Source organism: Puntigrus tetrazona, chromosome 2, assembly GCF_018831695.1.
Source record: "Puntigrus tetrazona isolate hp1 chromosome 2, ASM1883169v1, whole genome shotgun sequence".
NCBI classification, from domain to species: Eukaryota; Metazoa; Chordata; class Actinopteri; order Cypriniformes; family Cyprinidae; genus Puntigrus; species Puntigrus tetrazona.
The window spans coordinates 21,787,153-21,810,767 of NC_056700.1; the positions used below are offsets into that span (position 1 = coordinate 21,787,153).

Genomic DNA, 23,615 nt, shown 5'->3' on the forward strand with positions numbered 1-23,615 from the left:
TATATATATTTAAAAATTTTAAAAACAAATACATACAATAGAAAAATAAAACCAACAAATCATTTTTAAAATAATATTTTACACACAGTTATAATATAAATTTAACTGTATGAATTGGGCCTTTATACATAAAAAATATTGTTTTTTAAATATAGTATATTGCCTTACTCCTTTTTCAAATGTATTCAATTGAGATTTGCATTTATTTTTGATTTTAGACTCTTTATATTTTGAAAATGTGTCAACTAAAGTACAACTAAATACTCTGAGAGACAATGACTCGTACACTCAGCTGCACATGAGGTTCTGTGTCAGATTAAATGATTGCTTGTTTGTGTTGCTGTGACTCAGGATGACCTGAAGGCAGAGGAGGATATTGCACAGAAGAAAGCAGCTCTGCTGGAAAAAAGGCTACGGCGGGAGAAAGAGATGCAGATCAAGAAACAGCAACAGGAGGCTGAGATAGAACAAAAGAAGGAAGCAGCACGGTATGAAAAACCCTAACCTCACACAATAATAGAAAACTACACAATCACAGATACTGTAGCTAACTTAACATGCCACACACAACATGCACAAAAGATATTTAAAATATGCATTATAGTTTTAACTATTTAAAATATTTTTTCTTGTTTATTTATATGTAAATCTCTATTTATGCTGAAATAACACTAAAAATTTTCTTTTAAAGCCGTGTTCTTTTCATTCTTTTTCTTTTCAGCAGGACACAACATATAAAAATAAAATGCAATATTTACAAAAACCTTTTAAAGCATTTTAGCTGGTTTCCTCCCAGAACATCCTTGAGTGATGACACAAATTTAATGTTCATTGTTCATTGTAGCTACTAGTTTGGGGAATTTTGCACCATCCAATGTTTGCCTGTTTCGAAAATGGTTTGTAAAAGCAAGATTTTAAGGAGATTTGTTCGTCATGCTTCTCTCCCTCTATGCTTCCTCAATCAGGTTGAAAACGGAAGAGGAACGTCAGAAGAAGGAAGAGGAGAAGGCCAGACGGGAGTTCATTAAAAATGAATATTTGAGGAGGAAGCAGCTCAAACTGATGGAGGACATGGACAGTGTTATTAAGCCACGCCCCCCTAGTGTCAAGCAGAAGAAGCCACGCCCCAAATCTATGCACAGAGACATCATGGAGTCTCCAAAACCTCCAGCACGGACAACCACAGGTATGATGGGATATCTGTCAGCCTTTGAGTCCGTTTTTTTGTTTTTATATTTTTTACAAATATTTTCATATTTTGACATTATTAGAATCAAATAAAATAAGAAATAATTATTACATAAAAAAATAAAAAAATGTATTTACATTTTATTACATTAATAAGTAATTATTTTTTACATTTTTTCATTATTTTTAATTAAAAACATTTTTTAAATTGTTTTTTAAATTGCCGTCTGTATGCCTATTACGTGCGTGTATATTTATGTCTATTTGTTCGTTTAGGGTCACGACCTCGTGGATATTCTGTGTCCAGTTTATCACTCGCCTCTCTTAATTTGGCAGACACTGAGAGTGTCCAATCAGATAAGAGGACATCCAGGTGAGACTATGCTCACTCCGCTCCTACCTTCCCTCTAAAAGATCGTTCAAAACTGAGGAAATATTGACCGTTTTTGCTGAGATTATGTCCCCCTCTTGTATTAATCAGTACTGACATGCATCTCTATTGTCTTGTTCGTAACCCTCTGTCCTCCTCTTTCTACGGTATCTCCGTCTTTTCTCTGGTTGCTCAGAGGCAGCAGACTGTCTCCTGGCAGTCTGTGTTTCTTTCTGAGCTCCCCTAAAGGGAGAAAGGGAAGGTCAGTTTGCAGACAGCATCACACCCATGTCATTAGCTCACGGGGCTCCGACGGCTTGTCATTTCAGCTTGAGCGCTGGACTCATTCGCTTGGACAGATCAGTTCAATGGTCCATCAGCATATTAGTAGAACATAAACTGTTATATAATTATCATCTTTGTATAATTAGTTGGGAGTTTTCATATTCTTATGTTCATATTTTGTTGTGTTACAGTGTGTATTTTTTTTTGTTAGATTTTTTTGGAGTGATTTTTTTTGCTGGTTACTTTATCATCGCAGTAATTAAAAAGCCTCATCTTTTAGCAATTGTTCATGAAACTCAATTTAGCATTTTGTCTTAAAGGGATAGTATGGAAGCCCCGTTTCCGCCACTGAATAAATATAAAAAAAGATTATTGCGCCAATTCTACATTTTTTTTAACTCAGAATTGTGAGATATAAACTTGCAGTTGTTAAAATGTTAGTTATAAAGTCCAGTTTTGAGTGGAAAAAGGACTGACATGTTCTTAGAATTGTGAAATTATATATATATCTCACAATTCCATTGATTCTACTGACTTTATATCTCTTAATTCTGACTTTATAACTCGCAATTCTGACTTTTTATTTAATAATTCTAACTTTATATCTTGCATTTCTGACTTTATAATTTACAATTGGGAGTTTATATCTCACAGTTCTGAGAAAATAAGTCAGAATTGTGAGTTTGTGTCTTGCAATTCTGAGGAAAAAAAAGTCACAATAACCTTTTTTATTTATCTTTCAAGTCTAAAAATGTTTTATTCAGTGTAAGAGACGGGCTTCCATACATAGTGCCCCCCATAATGAAAAAAAAATCTAAACCTTTATGAGTTTTCTTTCTGTAGAACACAAAAAAAATAGTTCCTTTGACTTACATAGTATGGACAAAAATCCTACGGAAGTCAATAGGACCAGGTTAGGTTACCAACATTCTTTAAAATATCTTCCATTGTGTTCCACGGAAGAAAGTCAGTCATACAGGTTTGAAATGACATGAGGATGAATAAATGATGACAGAATTATCATTTTTGGGAGCACTTCATGGATAACGGATGTCCCTTTAACCAGGCGCAAGCAATAAATTGGACCTGTTTCATGTTAGTTTATGTCCATTAACGCACGACAACCGTCAACAAATTTTGTCAGTCTATCTGAATCTTGCTCTGCATCGCTGTATAAAACCATCATATTAATTCTGATTATGCCTTTAAAGTCTATGACTATTCATGCGGAGTTTTTGCTTTCATTGAGGGTTTTTTTAATTACTTAAATTAGTTGTTGGAAACTTGCACCTGGTTAGAACATTGTGCAATGAGTAGCCTATTTCTGCTTCATCCATGCTACACTTCTTTTTTCTGCCTTCAGCTTCTCAACATCAGTGCGTGGAGCTATGCTTACTACTGTTTGCTTTTTACAGCAGCAGTAAGGGTCACCTGTTAAGTTGGTAGTTCAGGGTTTATAAAAGAGCTATTTTAAGTGTTTATATTTGATTATTCCCAGGCCAGAGTCCACTGAGGGCTTTCTGTCACCGTGTCCATCTGTAAGTGGAAACGGGGAGAACTGGGAGATTGAATCAACAACATCATCCGCAGCGTCTAACGCAGAATACACAGGTGACATGACGGTCCTGCCATGCTGTATAGCATCTAAAAATATGAGTATTATTGTGAAATTATTATTGTGAAATATATTACGTGTTTACCATTTTCCAACTTTTCCAAATTTCAAAATCTTGTTATGCATAGCTGAATGTTTAGCAGTCTTCAGTATCACATTCAGAAATCATTCTGATTTGCATTTTTTATCAATTTTCAGAACGGTAACGCATTTGTTATTTTTTGATGAATAGAAAGTTCAGAAGAACAGCATTTTTTAACAAAGGTGTTTTACTGTCACTTTTTTTAGATCTTTTTTTTGAAAGTCTTACTGACCCTAAATTTCCAAATGGTGTTCCGAATGATGTATATGCAATGTTTGTACATACATTTTTTTTTTTTATATTTTCAATAGTTTTAATGAACTGCAAAGACAAAAAAAAGTGATTTCAAATCCAGCATTAAATATTAAACTAAATACACTGAATGTTAACATTTAAAATACATAAATAAACTGACCCTCATCTGCACATAAATGTTGATCGCTTCCTCTAATTCTTGTGTCTCTTCCACTCTAGGGCCAAAGTTGTACAAGGAGCCCAGTGCTAAATCGAATAAATACATAATCCAGAATGCTCTGGCTCACTGCTGCCTCGCGGGCCGTGTCAACGAGGGACAGAAGAACAAAATCCTGGAGGTGAGGAGAATAGTTTTTTGTCTTTATCTATCTATCTATCTATCTATCTATCTATCTATCTATCTATCTATCTATCTATCTATCTATCTATCTATCTATCTATCTATCTATCTATCTGTCTGTCTGTCTATCTATCTATGTGTCTATCTGTCTATCTATGTGTCTATCTATCTATCTATCTATCTATCTATCTATCTGTCTGTCTGTCTATCTATCTATGTGTCTATCTGTCTATCTATGTGTCTATCTATCTATCTATCTATCTATCTATCTATCTATCTATCTGTCTGTCTGTCTGTCTTTCTGTCTGTCTGTCTGTCTATCTATCTATGTGTCTATCTGTCTATCTATGTGTCTATCTATCTATGTGTCTATGTGTCTATCTATCTATCTATCTATCTATCTATCTATCTGTCTGTCTGTCTTTCTGTCTGTCTGTCTGTCTATCTATCTATGTGTCTATCTGTCTATCTATGTGTCTATCTATCTATGTGTCTATGTGTCTATCTATCTATCTATCTATCTGTCTGTCTGTCTGTCTGTCTGTCTATCTGTCTATCTATCTATCTATCTATCTATCTATCTATCTGGGACTGTAGAATATAAAGAGATTGCAAGAATCTATTTAAATAAATCATTCTTTATTTACTTGTTCTAGCGGCCTCTAGATTGTCATACATTGTCATTTTATTATTAATTACTCTATATTTATACGCATTTGTTTTGTTTTTCCAAGGAAATGGAGAAAACCGAAGCCAACAACTTCCTGATTCTGTTCAGAGACTCTGGCTGCCAGTTTCGCTCTCTTTACACGTATTACCCAGAGGCGGAGGAGATCAACAAGCTGGCTGGCATCGGGCCCAAGACCATCACACCCAAAATGATCGAAAACCTTTACAAATACAGCTCGGACAAGAAACTGTTCAGCAAAATCCCCGCCAAGACCATGTCAGCTAGCGTGGACGCCATCACCATCTACAGCCACCTCTGGCAGAACAAGAAGCAAAACACGCCCAAAAAACTCCTCAAATAAGTTCACAGCTCACGATCAGACATTATGATGCACATCCTGAATGTAAAGAAAACACGTGCGGGCTTTGGATGTTCATTTGTGGCGAATTTGAAACTTTTCGTTCTACAGTATGCGCGCACACACTCGTGTGTGTTTGTTTGCAGCACTGACGGATGCGCTTTTAAGTCGTTTTTTTTATTTGAAACGTTCGATTTTGTGGCCTTATGCTTGTCTTGTTGTGTCTTTTATGCAATGCTTAACGCACAGCTAATGAGTTTATGAGCAAGTCGTTGCGTCGTATGAAGATACGCGGTCTGCTTCTTTTGTGTTCGTGGAAATGCAGGTGTAAAAATATTAGGGACACGCTACACTTGAAGACTAACTTTACAGATGGCCATGCGGTTGAAGAAGCATCTAATGTACTGGAACCTCAAGTTTTTTGCTTTATTTAATGTCTGCGTTATTATGTTTTGGGTGGGTTTCGTAATAATTGTTGCGAAAACCGCTACTCCGGAGGAACGTGTGTAAAATTAGCTACAATAAGAATTGTTCGCTCAAGACTCTGTTACTCTGTATGTGACGTAAACGTAATGATGGGGCCTTTAACTGATGAAGTTGAGGACCAAAACTAAACATATTAGCTAGAATTAAAAAAAAAATACATTCCTAGGTATGTTCCTGTCACTAGTGTCACGATCCAGAATATCTGGGTGCCATGTATGTTTGAAACATACATTTTATAGAGACAGATCAGTTTAGCTGACTGTTTGAGTAAATTTCCATAAAAACTATACAGAGGAAACACTGAGTTGAATATCATATTATGAAGCTTTCAAAGAGATGGTGCATATTATTGCTAAATCATGTGGTAACTCGTTTTTAATTATGAAGTGCATTTTAAAGAGCTGGGATTATTTGGGCAGGCTGTCGTCTGGTAACACATTTTGTCTTCAGGTGCAAAAGAATCGAAAGATATTTGTTATTTTTACTAAGTGAAGTAAATCATCGTTTGAATTTATTGATGCTGTACAGATAATAGTTTTACATACTAAGCATATTTTTTAAGCCATTAAATATTACTGATATTTTTCATATGAAAAAGATGACGTTTAACAGGTGCAAGTACGATGGGATGTGATAAGAGCAGAAGTTAGCGCTTCTGAGAGACGTTCATTTCCACACGCTGTCTAATCTTTTTCCAGGTCATGTCCGCTGTTCGTTCATCATATGCTTTGTCTGTTTGTATTTGAATGTTAACCTCAACATAAATACAGATTTACAACCAAAACCTTACCTGTTTGACTTATTTTTTCTTTCTGTTATGATCAAGTAGCAGCATTATTCACTTATAAGAAAATTTGGGATAGTGAATAATTATGGTTAATCAAAAAGTAACCATTCTGGTTCCTTAGGAGCAGTATGATAATTGTTAATGGAACTATTAAAAAACTGAACACAATCAAAAACTAATAAAACAAACCTACTTAATATGTTATAATGTATAAACAGAAACTACTGGATATATTGTGGTTAAGGTGTATATGAAAAAGATGTCTATACAGTGAATCTCAAAATTTGATTCGCTAAAAAGAACCGGTGCTTAGGAGTGAATCATTAAAGAGTCTGACCGGTCAGACTCTTTAATGAGTCTGCATTTTGTTTTTCTAAATATGTAAGTTTCATTTGTTCGGAATTCGGACCAGGATAATCCCGCTGTGTGTTTAAGACTCACTAAAAAAAGAATCGGTTCAAAAGAGTCAAGAGTCTGACGGCACTGGTCGCTCTACATTGATTTTTGATTCCTTAAAATAACCTGTTCATAAGAGTCAATTATTCGGGAGTTGAGCTACTTGGTTTGTTAAAAAGAAACGGAAAAAATAAGAAATTATGAATCAAAAATAGCTGATTCACAAACCAATTAAATTGTTCAAAAATTTTAATATTGAACTAACGTTATTGTTTTGGATTTGTCAGTTGTAATTAATTGTCCCCATTCGAAACATTTAAACCAGCATTTGAATCAAATGTCGCTTATTAATCATGTAGCATTCTTACATTTTTGTGTATTATTTGTAATGTGCTATTTGGATATTGTGATATAGGTGTGTCGTCCCCCTCTGTGTGTATTTCTATGTTTAATGATTTACAGTTCCGTCAAACAAAACATACATAATTCAAAAAACTTCACAATTCCGCCGCTTGAACCCAACACGTCCCAATAAACCGCTGCTTTCTGGGCTTAGTATTAGTTTACACACATCGTATAATGCGCACATAATGCTGCTAATCGCACATCCCCGTTAATCCTCGGTTTGTTGAATAACACGCAGGTCAGTGCGGGCCTGGGCGGGTTTTGCGGGGGTTTGTCTGCGTGAGCGCGGATTGGTGGAGAGCGCAGAGGAAGCTTGTGCTTGACAACCAGCGAGCGCCAGGGACAACAAGGGTTTGTCGCCCCGAAAACGGAGGAAAAAACACCAGACGGCGCTTGTCGACACACCCTCGGCGGACCCGCACAGGATTTCTGCACTTCGCTTATATGTATAGATGATCAGGTGAGATCAAAATCGCTCCTCGCGACGATTGCCGCCGTTGTTTTGAGGATAGGCGAGGCCGGGGAGGCTGCTGCTGCTGCTGCTTCTGCGCCGACTGGATGACACGCTCTCCCCCCGCAGCTTCGGAATATGTCCGCGGTGCATATGGGTGGATGTCCGCTCTCGCTGGTGCCTGGTGGGGTGTAATGCGGCTAATTTAGGACGTGATCGGTGCACGCGGTCGTATGAAGGCATTGCAATGAACTCGTGCGGGTTCGGCAGTTGGAAATAGTGAGAAAGCAAATCTGCGTTTCCCGTAGTGCGTGTTTGGGGGTGGCTTGGTTTAGCGGTCCAAGGATCGAGCTTCTGATACTGTAAGGTTTAAGGTTCGAATCCCTAAAAGCAATTCATAAGATACTACCATTGTGCTCGTTGTAGAAATGCATGGGTGAACGTGAATGTATGTTTTGCAAATTTTCCTTAATGTCTACTAATCTAAATCTCCATGATATTTTTTTGTGGATTGAACCTAGTTGTCTCAACCCATTTCAAATTATAGCATTCTTAAAGTAATAATATTATATATAAGTAATATATTAATATTATTTTCCCTTTAATACAGTACTAATTTCTTTAGCTGTTAGGAATAGTGTGGATTTTTAAAACAACAATCTAAGTGATATTTTCATTAGAATTATTTCAAATCGTTTTAAATATGTTAAGTTGGATGTGATGTGATTATATGTGATAATATCGAGGAACAGGCTGTTTTAGTTTTGGTAGAATGTCAGGCCACCTCCTCCCATGCTTTTGTTTGTTTTCATTTGCATTTTCTGGTATGTTGACTTTTCTTTGTCCTAACATTGGTTTGGTATTTTAATTAGATAGTTTTGGTTGTTACTTTTTCACTTGTGGTCTTCAAGCACTGCAGTGTTTCACAGCTACATTACAGGGCTTTATAAACAGAAATAATGATTTTTGATAACACTTTACATAGCAGTGCATTCATTAAGTGTCTTAACATTAGGTGATAAATATGAAACTGTACACAATACATTCGATTTCAATAATGCATTAGTAAATGTTAAGTAATGCAAATGTTGTATTACTTATAATAAACTTTATAATAAGTGCTATGGTAAGAGGAACCCTACAGTCCTATAGTTTATAGCTTAGCTTAGTCTAGTTCTAGGGAGGGAAATGTACCAATAAAATTGTTTCTTTTTTATTTAGCATAAGCAGTGGCCTGATAGCCTGGTTGATTTATAAAGTGTATATTTTAGCTGTTTTTAGATAAACCATCGTCACATTCATTCTCTCATCCTTTCCGTGAAAGCTTGCCATCATGACGGCTGAGGAGATCATAAATGTAAAGGAAGTGGAGATCATCAAGGTGATGCTGGACTTCCTGAACTCCCGCAAGCTGCACATTAGCATGCTAGCCCTGGAGAAGGAGAGCGGCGTCATCAACGGCCTGTACTCAGACGACATGCTCTTCCTCAGGTTTGATCCATCGACACACTATACTCGGGCTGAATTTAAATTCATGTCAACATCATGTGGTATGATTATGAGCCAATCATGTAATGCAGGAGCCAGCGAGCTTTCGGTCATGAAGTGTCATTGTTATATTTTTCTGGTTTGTGTAGTCATTGTGATTCATTTATGGAATGCTAGGAACTCTGTAACTGAAAATCTCAGACATCCATTGCGTTAAATATTTTGTTCTGATAGCAAAGAGTAACAAATGCTGAATAAACTTTAAGCTATTTATTGTGCAGCACAACGACAGTGAAACAGACTTAACCTAGGCAAAGGCACGTTTTGGCATTGATCCGCATTTAACTCCCAGCGGCTAATAAGCACAGCAGACGCATGGATGGTTTTTCAGAGCTCTTTAATAGGGTTATGCAGGTTTGAAGACCTTTATTTTTATGGAAAACATACACCTCTTTTGCTATTGCTCGTGTGCTGTTTATCCGTATCAGTGTTGGTACGTGTGCCATAGGCTGCCCACCCCTTATATAATGATTGGGTTTGCAGTCTGAACTTTTTTCATTCGTATTTTCATGAGTATTGACCGTTTTGATATTCGTTTTAAATCGACAGGCAGCCGATAGCTCACTTGTCCTCTTTTTAGAGCTGTCCATTACTAATTAAATCCGTACAAGAGCGTTTGGGTCCCTTTTCAGAAACCGGGCCCCTTATAAACAAAGGTGCTTTTGAGAACTAAGCCCTGCTTAACTCCAGAATACAGTTAGGAATAGACTGATAAGTCGAATTCAGAGTTTCATCATGTTAAATCTCATAATGCTTTCTGTAGATTTAGCGTGTTTTATATTGCAGAATACTCTCTGATATACTACTTAGTGTAATACAATGTTACTACCAGTCAGATATTGAAATGTTATATTTGACCTTGTCTCAGTTGTCACCAAGTTTAAGCTCTCTTTCTCTCCCTCCCTCTTCCTCAACCGTTTCTTTCTCCTGCAGGCAGCTCATTCTGGATGGACAGTGGGATGAAGTGTTACAGTTTATTCAGCCTCTTGAGTGTCTGGATAAATTTGACAGGAAAAGGTGGGAGATCAGCTGAGATTCTTTCTAGGATTGCATGCTGTGTCTAATAGGAGTCGACTTGCATTTAAATGTGAAGAAGATAAAATGTGATATTATTTAGATGAATATTTCAATAAAATGAAACGCTGTTGGTGTAACTTTTTCGTATATTGCTGCATCTTTCCACGTCCTCCCAGGTTCCGCTACATCGTTTTGAAACAGAAGTTTCTGGAAGCTTTGTGCGTGAACAACGCTATGTCTGCTGAGGATGAGCCACAACATGTGAGTAACATCAGCATCATCATTAGATCCTGCACAGAAAGATGTCAGATGAGCTGCCACATGTGATTTATTCAGTTTTTCTGTACATACTGTTAAAAAAAGGAGAGTTAAGACCGTTTTATTGTGTCCTAAGCATCAAATTAGTATTTTAGAAATATTTTTGAAAGCTCATGTGACACTGATTAATATAGTATTGGTTAATGAAAATTAAATGTGCTGCAATAAATCACAGAAATAAATTCCATTTTATATATTACACATAAATGTATCAGAATAGCAAACAGTTGTGTAAAGTGCAATAATAATTCACTTTTTTGCTATTTGGTTTTAACGAATACATTATTATTGGTGAGATTTCAAATACATTAAAAAAGCTGACCAGGCCCAAACAGCCGAACAAGATATAAGATATTATTTAAAAAATATAGTAGATGATAAAGACACATACATGCAAAGTCAATTTGGTTTATATGGCTTTTGTTAAGCTTATTCCACTGGTATGGCAATCTTGTAAGTGTATCGTGGCCAAAAAACCATAGTAACGGCATGTGAGAAACTGTTTAGGGCTTGTGTGAGAATGGCTCTGGCTCGTCTCTCTATGTCCAGTTGGAGCTGACCATGCAGGAGGCTGTGAAGTGTCTCCATGCTCTGGAAGAGTTTTGTCCATCAAAAGAGGACTACAGCAAGCTCTGCCTTCTCCTGACGCTGCCCCGCCTCACCAACCATGCCGAGTTCAAGGACTGGAACCCGAGTACAGCACGCGTGCAGTGTTTTGAAGAGGCCTGTGGGATGGTGGCGGAGTTTATTCCCGCTGACCGAAAGCTGAGCGAGGCGGGCTTCCGCGCCAGCTCCAATCGTCTGTTCCAGCTTCTCATTAAAGGCCTTCTGTACGAATGCTGCGTCGAGTTCTGCCAGAGCAAAGCCACCGGAGAAGAGATCACAGAGAGCGAGATTCTTCTAGGAATAGATATGCTGTGTGGGAACGGCTGCGACGATCTCGACCTGAGCTTGCTTTCTTGGCTGCAGAACCTGTCGCCCAGTGTCTTTTCTTGCGCCTTTGAGCAGAAGATGCTCAATATCCACGTGGATCGGCTTGTTAAACCCGCCAAGGCCGCTTATGCAGACCTCCTCACTCCGCTCATCAGCAAGCTCTCCCCGTATCCTGCTTCTCCTCTTCGCCGCCCACAGTCTGCGGACACCTACATGTCACGCTCTCTGAACCCGGCGCTGGATGGCCTGTCCTACGGTCTGTCTGGCCAAGAGAAGAGAGCAGCGGGAACGGACGGTGGGAAAACTTCACCCATGTCACACTCATTTGCTAATTTTCAGCACATGAACCGCAGTGTGATGATGGAGAATTCAGGATGTCACAGCATCTTTGAGGAGTCCCCGGAAAGGTAAACATGACCTTATACATCTGTAGTATCGGAAATTGAGGCGGCAGACCTTTTTAAAACAAACTTTAGAATACAATAAAAGTACAAATTTAGCGGATTTTAAGAAAATTAGATGTAATTATTAAAACCACAAAGCCATAAAAAAATCAATAAAATTAATATATATATATATATATATATGTGTGTGTGTGTGTGTGTGTGTGGTGTGTGTATATATATATATATGCACTAAATAATAATATAATGTAATAATATTATCACTATAAAACAGTTTTTGATGCTTAGTTTTTTTTAACAGCATATTTTATTTGATTAATAGAAAGTTTACAACATTATTTTTTTAAGCTTTCTACTAGAGAGTAGAGAAATAGCTTTGCCTTTTATGAATAAATACATTTTTTAAATATATTACAAAACTGTTATTTTAAATTGTACAATTATTTCAGAATATTAATATTTTTTTTAATCAAAACCTTTTTTAAAAATGTTTTAGTGATTCCAGACTTTTGAAGGTAGTGCATAATTGTGTAAAACACCCTGTGAAAATATGCCAGTGTGCATTGCATATTCAAGGCATATTAAGTTCTGAGATGGGTGTGGCATAACAGAAAATAACTTGAAAGCACAATCTTTTCAGAACAAAATAATTACAAAGGTAAGGTGTGTGTCTAAAATAATGTGGACTCTCTGGTCTTGCAGCTCCAGAACCGAAACTCCATCTGATAAAATGTTGAGCTCACCCGGCCCTCAAAACTCTCGCCCGGTCTCTGCCCCGGGTCAGGATGCCCCAGCCCCTGGTTCTGCAGAGAAGAATGAGGTACTTTGCTCTCCAATGAATCCACTGATATTTCCTCATCATTAAATCAAGCACTCAATATGCTTCTGCTGTTGATGTTCCTAATTTTATTTAAATAGTATTAAAATTAAAATAAACACCTGTAGAAGACGCCCCTAATAAATAGACAACTAAATTTAACTAAGTTAAGTATCTAATAATTAATAAAAGTAACATGCCAAACAAGTAATATTTCAATTTAGCATTCAAGTTGGATCATTTATAGTGACTTCCTGATTAATGTTTGCTTCTGTTTTACAGCTTACCATGTAATTATATGTCTAAGCAGTAGATTTCATGTGTTCTCTCCTCCCTCAGAAACGGTCTGCAGCCCTGAGCAGGGTCATAAATAACTGGCAGGCTCAGCTACTGCTTCCACTTTATCACTGCATAGATGCAGAGGGCATGGCCTGTCGCCAAGCTACAGTTTCTAGGCACATGTTTGTGGGGGAATGTCATTAGAAATATTCTAGAATGTCGATTGATAAATTCACATTCTTTTTGTGCGAAGAACTTTAGTATTTTGACCTTTACATATTTCTTTTGTTTGAAGGGCTATAGAATGTTGACTGTCACAGGTTGTGGTGAAAATAGGTCTAAAATATTTACCATTAGTCACTGTTGTGAATGGAGTTCTAGAATGCTGACATTTTAGTTTTTTTTTTATAGACATAGAGTTTGAGATATAGACCAGCTTTGTTTAGCATCATTAGATGCGGTTGTAGTTTGCATTCATGTTTCTATTTTCCTTTTTTATATATTCATGTTTATTTTTGGTGGACTTTTTTTTTTTTTAAATATGTCTATATAGTTTTTGGTTGCTGACTTGGGGACTAGTTAAAATAACCTAAATGTAACTTTTTTTATTATATTATAAATAGCTCTTTTATTTTGTGTTTTGTGGTTGCAGTTTTAACTATAAAAACTCTGATCTGGACATTTTAACGTAATCAGGACTATTAAACATGAACAACCCATCAGGAAACCCACTCATCTTCATTTTCTCTGTGATGACACACAAACATACAGAGGGTAATGTGAATTATTAGTTATGACGAGCATTAGCAGTTGTGGTCATGCTAGCTGTGATATGCTCTCCTTGACTCTGGGAATCAATTTTTTTATTATATCCCTAAATATTGTTTTAGGCTTGCTAAAATTATACTTGTATATCAACACTTTAACACTGTATTTGAATGTAATAAGCAAATGAATATTTTACATCTACTTTAATATTTCATCCAAATGCTTTGGATATTTTTTTTTTAGAAATATGTAGTTTGTTGCCCATGGTCAGCAGTCTGGATTTGTTGATATCTCGGATTACAGAAAGTTGATTAAAGAGGCTCTGAGCTCTGTGACAACATCACACAGTTTCCTGTCTGGGTTTTTAATCTGTTATATCTGTAATCACCGTAGAGCTGTCATGTATTACATCTGTTCATCAGACCAGAAAGGGTCTGTCTACTCAGAAGCTTTTAAGTGAAATGAGAGTAAGAAGTTGTGTCTACCAGTGTTTTTTTTTAAGCAGCTGTTTTTCTGAAAACGCCCCTATGTGGGCGCTATTGAATGCTTTGGAGGCACATCATTTAGCGTACCTCTTTCTCAGTTACATCTGAAACGCATCTTTGTTTCTGTATAGTTGCGGGACTCCACAGAGCAGTTTCAGGAATATTACCGGCAACGCTTACGTGTGCAGCAACATCTGGAACAGAAGCAGCAGCAACGGGAACTCTACCAGCAGATGCTACGAGAGGGCGGAGTCCAGCAGCACGAGGCCCCGCCCGCCGCCAAGCACAACCTCACAGAAGCCTTCCTTACCAGGTCAGCCGAGCTCCATGTCACCACATCCAAAGGTCAGCGTTTGTTGTAGAGCTGCACTGACGGCGCTGAGGTTTACAAACACAAAGACACAAGGAGAAATCTGATGCGATAAAAGCAAAAGGAAAGGATGCAGAGAATAAGGCAAGGCAGGTTGAATATCGAATGAAAGGCTAATGAGATGTAGATGAGAATGACCTCAGGGTTTTACAGATGGTACAGCGAGCTGCCAGGGAGCTCGAAGTGGGTGGAGAATTCTCTTGGGAAAACAAACACATACATACACACATGCTCTTAGACCGGTTTTACATTTGCCTACTTTCGACTCCCATTTACATAGTGTTTTATTTATTACCAGACAGGGCAGTAGCTTGCATTCGGGCTTCCCAACGCTAAATTGTCCCCTCAAGCCTGACAAGAAGGCTGTACTTATTTTTTTTCTTCTTTTGCTTTAGTGACAGAACGTGATACGATGTATGAAATCCTATTACTTTCCAGTTCTAGATTTAAGCTATATTTTACATTTTAAAACCCTTCCGTCCTTATATTTATCTATTAGTAGATTGTAAGCCTCCCTTTGTGCCAGGTTTTCATCCCACTCGATGGCACTTGAATCACAGATGTGTGTTTGTTTCAAAGTGTCAATAAATAATGAGAAAGAGATGAGAGATTCATAAAGATTAAGGAGAGGTTAAAGCCTAAACATAATGGACTTATTGTAAAAAATACAATAAATCTGTCCTTCCAAATGTTTCAGTAATTCTGTCTGAAAAGTGAAAGGATATTTTTTATGTATAAATATATTTATTAATGCATCACTCATAATAATTTACAAGAAAGTTAATAGTTGTAAACACTGAAATCTGAGAATCGCTGAACTCATTTAAGGGCCCTCGTCTCTTGTTCGACTTTGATGCCTCTCTAGTTCTTCTGTTGCTGTGGTTACGTTGGTCTTGTAAAACAGAATCATAACAAAGGTTTTGGAGCCATGCCGTGCTGTTCCACTGGTGATGTCATCATTAAAGCCGTAAATAATGCGGAGGAAGGGAGGGCAGAAGAAACACTTATTGTTCTGTCACCAGAAGCCTTGCTGGCAGCGAGGACAAGTTTAGGAGTTTACTATAATGCTGGAGAAATTCAATTTAAAATAGATTAAAGACTAATAAAATGCATGGCCTGTGTGTCCTGAGCTGGCCTTTGGCCACCAGCTTCAGGGGATTTTCAGGGGGGAACCCCCTTGACCACTGGGAAATGACCAGTTTGGTAATGGTGGGAGGTGTTTGGCAGCGATTTTAGATGAATATCAAAAGAAAGGCTAATGAGATGAATCTCAGGCTTCTACAGATGGTGCCGCGAGCAGCTACGCACCTTAAAGTGGGTGAAGAAATCCCCAAAGAAAACACGAATACGTTTTATAAGCTGTATGCACTTTGATGTGCATGTGTGCAATAAAAAAATAATTCAATCAGTCCAGGGGGCACAGGCCTCCTTATCAAAAAAGCCCATATTTTGATACTATATTTTCGTAATATTATTTTGGATATTAATCATTCATCTGGAGAGCCGTTCACAATCTGCACATGCTGTAGAGCTGCATTGTTGCTGACATTGCTATTTATATACAGTATTATATACAGTATTATTTCCTACATTTGATTGTTGCCAAACAGTCACACTGTAAAAGTACATTTAAGGATTACTGCACCCCAAAATGAACATTTTGTCATTAATCACTTAACCCCATGTTTTTTCCAAACCTGTAAAAGCATAGTTCAACACAGTTTATGGGTTTTGTTTGATGAAAACTGGGAGGCCTGTGACTGTCTTATTAACTGCCAAATAAATTACACTGGCAAGGTTCAGAAAAATATGAAACACGTCACCAAAATAGTCAACCTGCCATCAGTGGTTCAATCTGGACTTTATGAAGGGACAAAAATAAAAAATATAAAAAAAGACAAAAATAAAAATATTGAACAATTAATCTGTGTAGCACCATTTAGGAGGATTTCCGCTGGTGTCAACTGCACCACACATCTTTAGAGTGTGAAAAATGATTATTTATTACTAGAATACTGCATAATACCACATATTTTCATGGCTGGTAAGAAACGTATTTGCTGGGAAAGTTTCATTTATTTAGTTTGGCAAAAAGTTCATTTTGAACCTTTTTAAAATTCGCAAACTGTAAAAGAAATCTCCATAAAGATTCATTTATTACTTTCTAATTAAATATAAATAAAAATTTAATTTTTAAATTAAATTTGTATTTGTGTGTTTTGAGAAGTCTGCTGACTTGTTTTGTGTGTGGTGTGCATTACGTGACTAAGCGTCATGTTTTTATGTGTGTGTGTGTGTGTGCAGATCTATTCAGAGACTGGAAGAACTAAATGTGGGAATGGATGATTTGGGAGAAGAGGTGCAGGCTCTCTCTCAGCAGTGCAATGGAGGAAGTGATAACAGCAGTGAAGTGAAAGACGCTTCATCCTCACCTCAGATACAGGAAGGCTGCGGAGGAGCCGGCGACGTGGTCACCAGCACTCCTCAGAGGTCAGCGGGTCAAGCGGCCTTCCCTCCGCCTAGCCAGTCTCCTGTCCTGCCCCAGAGGTCAGAATCAATCGCTTTTCCTTCATTGAAAGAGTTCTGTATCAGTGCATCAGTAATGTAAGATTGTTTCCAGTATGTTATTGTTTGAGTTCTTAAGAGGTTTTTAAAAAGAGTTTGTTATCTCCTGCAGTGCCCAAAGAGACAAAACTGGACACAATGACAGCAGTTTGACCCGCTCTAAAACGCCAGAGGTACAGCGCCCCCTACAGCTCAACATAATAAGCCGACTGTATCATATTCGATATGTATATTTTTAAACCCACTAAGTTATCGGCATGATCGGTGTTGCTGAAAAATCTGTTGCAGACAACCTATTACATGCCTTCTGTCAACTGATTGATAGTTTATACTTTTTTTAACAAAGCAAAAGGCCTGTTAGGAAACATTGTGAAGTATAATAACACTGCCTTCTGGTTATGGTATAGACTGACATATTTTCAAAATGTATACTTGCATGTATGTGTATTTATATATGCATAATAAATGAATGCAGTTAATCGCTTGACTGCAGTAAAATACTCTTCTCACATGCTGAATGTATTTATATGTTTATGTTGCAGAAAGATAAGCCTAAATCGAAGTTTGTGATGGTCAACACCTTGGAGGATACGCAGGCGGTCCGGGCCGTGGCCTTCCACCCCACAGGGGCATTATACGCTGTCGGCTCCAACTCTAAAATGCTGCGTGTGTGTGCCTATCCTGACACGCTGGACACGAGGTCAGAGGCCAACACGCTGCATTAAAACCTGTTTAAATCATCAAACGTGTTACAGATGATGAGATACAAGCCGAATTCCTCATTTCAGCTATACAGATGAGATTATAAATGCTCAAATAGGAAAAGTTTGTGCTTTTAGATGACATTAACACACATTCCTGTTATTTGTCTTTGTAATGTTTCCAAACCTGTATGAATTTCTTTCTTCTGTTCTTTCTTTTCTTTTGATGAAATTTTCCCTTCTGAGTGAACCGCTCTGTTAATTCATAGAGAATCAAAATCTTTTCAGTCATTAAATGTTGAAATACTGTAGTTGTTTTGTTCTTTTTTTATTTTTAGTGGCTCAGGCTCAAGTAAACCTCCTGTAATCCGCTTCAAGAGGAACAAGCATCACAAAGGCTCTATATACTGTGTAGCCTGGAGTCCGTGTGGACAGCTACTGGCCACCGGCTCCAATGATAAATACGTCAAAGTGCTGCCCTTCAACCCTGAAGCCTGCAATGCTACAGGTGATTGCAAACAAATATTCATGACACTACTGGCTTTTTGTCATTCACTAGCCGATTTTAAAGGAAAAGTCATATACATCTAGGATGGCTTGGGAATAAGTAAAATATGCCGTAATTTTCATTTTTGGGCAAGCTTTTCCTATAAGATTTAGATTTAGATACAATTACAATTAACATATCTTTTTCAGTAGCACTTAATTGCTTAAACCAACCATTTCTATTTATATTCTGGAGGTGTTTGAGAATTTTTTAGGAATTAAATCAGTTGAATAATACATGAACAAACACCTAAATAAATAAATAATAAAAAGTAAAGAAATATCATAAAATGAATATCAAATAAAATATATTCAATATAACAAGAATCTGACTTCATCCTAAATGAGCAAAAAAAAAAATTGCTTTACTCAATACCCAGTCTACCCTGTATTTTTTGAACAGTGCCTTCAACTCGGTATTACGAGCAGCTAAATGAAAAAATGTTAATGTAAACTTTTTTTTTTATTTTTACAATTCTTAATGTAATCAATCAAATGGGGGCATTTGATGATATCTGTTAGTTACACATCCTCTATGACCCTTTCTCTGCTTCAGGTCCTGATCTGGAGTTCAGTATGCATGATGGGACTATCAGAGATCTGGCGTTTATGGAGGGTCCTGAGAGCGGAGGGGCCATTTTAATCAGTGCAGGAGCCGGCGACTGTAACATCTACACAACTGACTGCCAGAGAGGACAGGGCCTGCACGCGCTGAGCGGACACACGGGTACACACACCCCCAAAAACATGACATTTATATTATATACACAGATTCTCATGAATGTGTTAATTAATGTGATTGGCGCGTGTTTTCTCTCCTCAGGTCATATCCTGTCTCTGTACACGTGGGGGGGCTGGATGATAGCGTCCGGGTCTCAGGATAAGACGGTGCGTTTCTGGGACCTGCGAGTGCCCAGCTGTGTGAGAGTGGTGGGAACGGCCTTCCACGGCGCAGGTGGGCATCACCTGCTTTATTTGTCTCTTTAGCACTTTGTATGCTTAAAAACTTTTTTTTCTGTTTCTGGTGGTAGCTGATTTTACGTGGTTTTTAGCTGGTCTGCGCTGGTCACTTCTGCTTACTGATTGGTTTAGACTGGTCTAGATGGTTGACCAAGTGCTGGTAAGGCTGAAACAGTTATGATAAAGTGTTTAGGTCAGCTTGACCACTTTGAGATGGTATGACCTCTGTAAGGAAACTGTATATTTGACCTGATTCACTGGAAATGTTACGTGGCCACCATTTTACATAATAATGCCATTTTGGCTTTATGTTACGAGATGGAAGTGACTTTCAGACCAGTGTTATTTTAGAATTTTGTGAATCTTACACATCTAGTAGCGTGTGTGATTGTTCATGTGGTTTATGCGCGTATGAATGAGCAGGCAGTCCTGTGGCGTCGGTGGCAGTGGACCCGAGCGGGCGCCTGCTGGCTGCAGGGCAGGAGGACAGCTCCTGTATGCTGTATGACATCAGAGGGGGGCGTATGGTTCAGACGTACCGGCCGCACTCCAGTGATGTCCGATCGGTGCGCTTCTCCCCCGGAGCTCATTACCTGCTCACAGGATCCTACGACACCAAGGTCATCGTCACTGACCTACAAGGTGAGATTTTTCATTGTAGAATTATGATGTGTCATTTTTTTTTGTTTTTAAATGTATTTTTCAAATATTTTACGATTTTTATTTTTGTTTTTATTTAGTGCTGTCAAACGATTAATCACATGCAAAATAGTTTTTTTATGTAAAATATGAGTGTGTACTGTGTATATATATTTATTATGTGTATATAAATACACATACAGTATATATTTTGTAAATTAATAATTTCATTATATATAAATGTTTAATATACAAAATGTACACACACATGTAAAAAAAATTATTTTGGATGCGATTTAATCATAAATAATTGTTTGACAGCACTAGTTTTATTTCTTCCAGTTAAAGTTGATTTGAAGTAACAAATGTTTTTAGGTTTTTTTAGTAACTGTAATAACGTTCATATATTTTTATTATATAATTTAAAAAATGTAGTGGTTTTTGTTTTTACATTTGTACAGCTTTTTATTTTATTTTTTTTCAGTACATCAATTTACACTAAATGAATACGAAAAATGTTGTTTATTTTTCTACTTTTTAAACAATTGTTATTTATTTTACTAGATTTTTTTTACTTATCCCTATAATGCTGGCCAAAAAAACTGTAGAAATTAATTTTACCTGGTTGTACGTAGTTGATAGAAAACTCATGATGGAGAAGAAATGTTTTGTTGTTGTTGGTTTTTTTGCATAATATTTTCCCCATGTATTAAATGTGTGCACAGAATATTTTATCAGTTTTCACATAGTCAAAAAAATTATAATTTAAGTTCTATAAACGTAAATATGTATTGTAACATTTTTAAGCATTTAATTTTGGATGATTGTATGTGTGCACAGGTGACCTGACAAAGCAGCTGCCGTTGACCGTCGCAGGAGAGCATGCTGATAAAGTGATTCAGTGCCGGTGGCACACACACCACCTCTCCTTCCTGTCCTCCTCTGCTGACCGAACAGTCACACTCTGGACGCAGGCCACATAGAGCCAGCTCTGGCCACTAGAGAGAAACGGCACATGTATATACAGTATGTGTGTGCGCTGTGCTTCTGTTTTGAGTGCGTTATGAGTGTGTATTTATTTTGTGTTCCTGGAAGTTGAGTTCTTTATCGGTGAATGCCTGAGATAAGTGCAGACCTTTTTATTGTACATATTACCTGATTGACTGCCAATGTGTCTGATGGCCCTGAGCAGGGATGTGACGCTTTGCTAGAGTGTGCTTGCTAATGTACGCGCTTCCCATTCAATAACCCTTACCAAACACTGAACCGTCCCTCCCACAGACTCAGTTGTGTCATGCAATCTATACTGTGGCCTTCCTCTCTCTGTGTGTCTGCTCTCCACACATCTGTATTTGCCTGTTTGAATCTAGCCTCTGGAAATAGATGCAGTATTCATTAGCCGAGTCATTTCTGATATATCATCGCAAACCGTACGAATGCAACGTGTTTAAGTGGAAGATGTACATGCAGTCCAGTGCTTGCCTGTGATATGGACATTATTATGACCTGCTGCAAATACGGTATCGAAATCCAGCTGCTCGTGCAAATATCAAAAGCAACGTTAACGTAAACTGCCTTTGTAAATGCTGTCAAATAAGTCTCATTTAAAGCGGTTAATGTCTGAATTGTAGTCTTTTTGCTTGAAACTGTCTGCAGCCCTTGTGAGTGCCTCTCAACTGATGGCATGATTCAAAGTATTGAATTTTTACATGTAGATGAAGGGAAACTGTCCTATAAATGTCAGTCTATACATCAAATGAAACGTTTTGGGTGTTGGCACATAGGTTTGTTAAACAGGTGAAGTTGTTTGATACTATGACCTTGCACTTTTTGTTTTTTAACATCCACTTTCTTCAATAGCACTTTTGTTTTTGTGTGTTATGTTGTATATATTTTTTAAATGATGTAGATTTTATTATTTAATCTTAACTTTTTGTTATTAATGTTATTAATTTTCAAACGAAGCCAAACTAACACGTCGACGCATATCGAAGCAGCTCTCATTTGAAGTCATGTGGTGAAATATCGTGTCTTTCCTGTAATCTTTTCTAAGTCATATTTAGACATCGGTGACTACAGTTAAGGCTCCTGGGACAAGTCTGCTGCTCTTGTGTCTGAATAAAAAAAAAACTATTCTCTGCAGAGAAGCCTCCGTTCGCTTGCATTAAGCACTAGTTGCTCTTTTCTGCTAACGCCTGACAAGAAAGTGTCCAAATAACGTTTGTCAGCATTTTGAACAGATGTGTTCAAAGTCGAAATGCAACGTTCATAAGTAACATTCAGTGCCACTCCTTGCATATTACACTTAATATGTTACACACTATAGTGAATTAAATTCCGTTTGTGCGCTACAATAGGGGAAAAAAGTCGTATGACCTTTGGAACTAGCAAATAAACCAGTTTTATAGGCTATAAGCGATGCAGTATACTACTCATCTGCAAATGGCGCGAAGCTGGGCGGTGCACGTCACGTCCTAATGTGTACGTAATGTATACGTCATTTAATCATAACCGCTTTCGTTTTTTAAGGGAGCGTGCAACTTTTCTTTACGTGGAATTCGATTATATAGGCAGAATTTTACGACTAAGTGTTAGATATCGTATATTTAAACGTTAAACGTATCTGGCCGAGCGTCGTTTCATTTTAATTCGCGGTCTGTTATCCGACACGATGAACTCGGAAAGACTTGGTAAGTCAAAAAGTTAAAACTCCAACAGTTTAGCTAAGCTAACATTACACTTTTTTTTTATTATTAACCAGACTGTTTATTCGCATAACGAGGACATACAAAAACGTTGTTTTAATGACCGCATTTAATCGTACTGTATTTTTTTAATGCCCAGAGGTGGAATTTGTGGATAGGATGAGCGCTGAGCTCATTCAAAGAGTTGCCTCAGTGATGCCAATAGCAGATGAACTAAAAAGCAAGGGCATGATACATCCTGAAACGTATTCAGTGATCAGTGCAGAAAAAACCAACCAGGGCCGAATGAGATCGCTCTTACAAGCCCTCGATGCTGGAGGAAGCAGAGTGAAAATTGATTTTTTCTATGCTCTGAAAAATCACGAACCATATCTCTTCAGGGACCTTGGTAAGAGATATACAGCTGGTGGTAATTAAATAAGTTTAAGTTAACTCGAAACTACCTGTATGGTTAGTCTAACGTGACCTGTTGTGTGGCTGAGGTCAGGTGGTGATGCAGTGGATCACGTCGATGGCGACTTAAAAAAGCTACAGCTAAACTGAATAGTAAGTGAAACCTGTTTTGAATTGCATGTTATGAAGGCTACTGTGAGATATTCTGCGCGCAGTCGCGTGGCTGAAACTCTGATCAAAGTTTATTGATTGGCGTGGATATGTACAAAACGTGTGTGTGGTGGAGAAAAAATACAGATGGATTATACGAGATGACAAAGATACAGATATAACATACAACATACTCTATATAACTGTCTAAGGCAGGGGTGTCAAACTCAAATTCACAGAGGGCCAAAATTAAAAAAAGAACATTGTCGAGGGCCAGACCAATTTTTATTTTTATTTATTTATGTTTTTATTATCTTTAAGATACAGTA

At 37.5% G+C, this 23,615-nt stretch overlaps 2 protein-coding genes across 4 annotated transcripts in view; both read left to right on the top strand.

The window, feature by feature from the left end:
- Positions 1–6,438, top strand: part of camsap2b (calmodulin regulated spectrin-associated protein family, member 2b) — a 39,186-nt gene extending 32,748 nt beyond the window's left edge. Inside the window, 7 exon segments of the mRNA XM_043219111.1 lie at positions 352–488; positions 966–1,186; positions 1,465–1,561; positions 1,755–1,820; positions 3,342–3,454; positions 4,015–4,133; positions 4,870–6,438. Coding sequence (XP_043075046.1) covers positions 352–488; positions 966–1,186; positions 1,465–1,561; positions 1,755–1,820; positions 3,342–3,454; positions 4,015–4,133; positions 4,870–5,166 — 1,050 coding nt within the window. The 3' untranslated portion in view covers positions 5,167–6,438.
- A 1,097-nt stretch (positions 6,439–7,535) lies between these two features.
- Positions 7,536–22,180, top strand: wdr47a (WD repeat domain 47a). Of its 3 annotated transcripts, none has more exons than XM_043259016.1 (15): positions 7,536–7,697; positions 9,013–9,179; positions 10,170–10,253; positions 10,430–10,514; positions 11,121–11,911; positions 12,611–12,728; positions 14,389–14,570; positions 16,932–17,174; positions 17,305–17,365; positions 17,735–17,892; positions 18,232–18,401; positions 18,996–19,166; positions 19,263–19,394; positions 19,823–20,041; positions 20,879–22,180. In XM_043259016.1, exons 2-15 carry the CDS (start codon positions 9,022–9,024, stop codon positions 21,019–21,021), a joined length of 2,715 nt encoding a protein of 904 aa, XP_043114951.1. In that variant the 5' UTR covers positions 7,536–7,697; positions 9,013–9,021; the 3' UTR covers positions 21,022–22,180. The 3 variants fall into 3 exon arrangements, with proteins under 3 accessions (XP_043114951.1, XP_043114971.1, XP_043114962.1); XM_043259036.1 differs by lacking the exon at positions 7,536–7,697 and adding an exon at positions 7,773–8,050; XM_043259027.1 differs by lacking the exon at positions 7,536–7,697 and adding an exon at positions 7,773–7,967.
- The last annotated feature ends 1,435 nt before the right edge of the window (positions 22,181–23,615 follow it).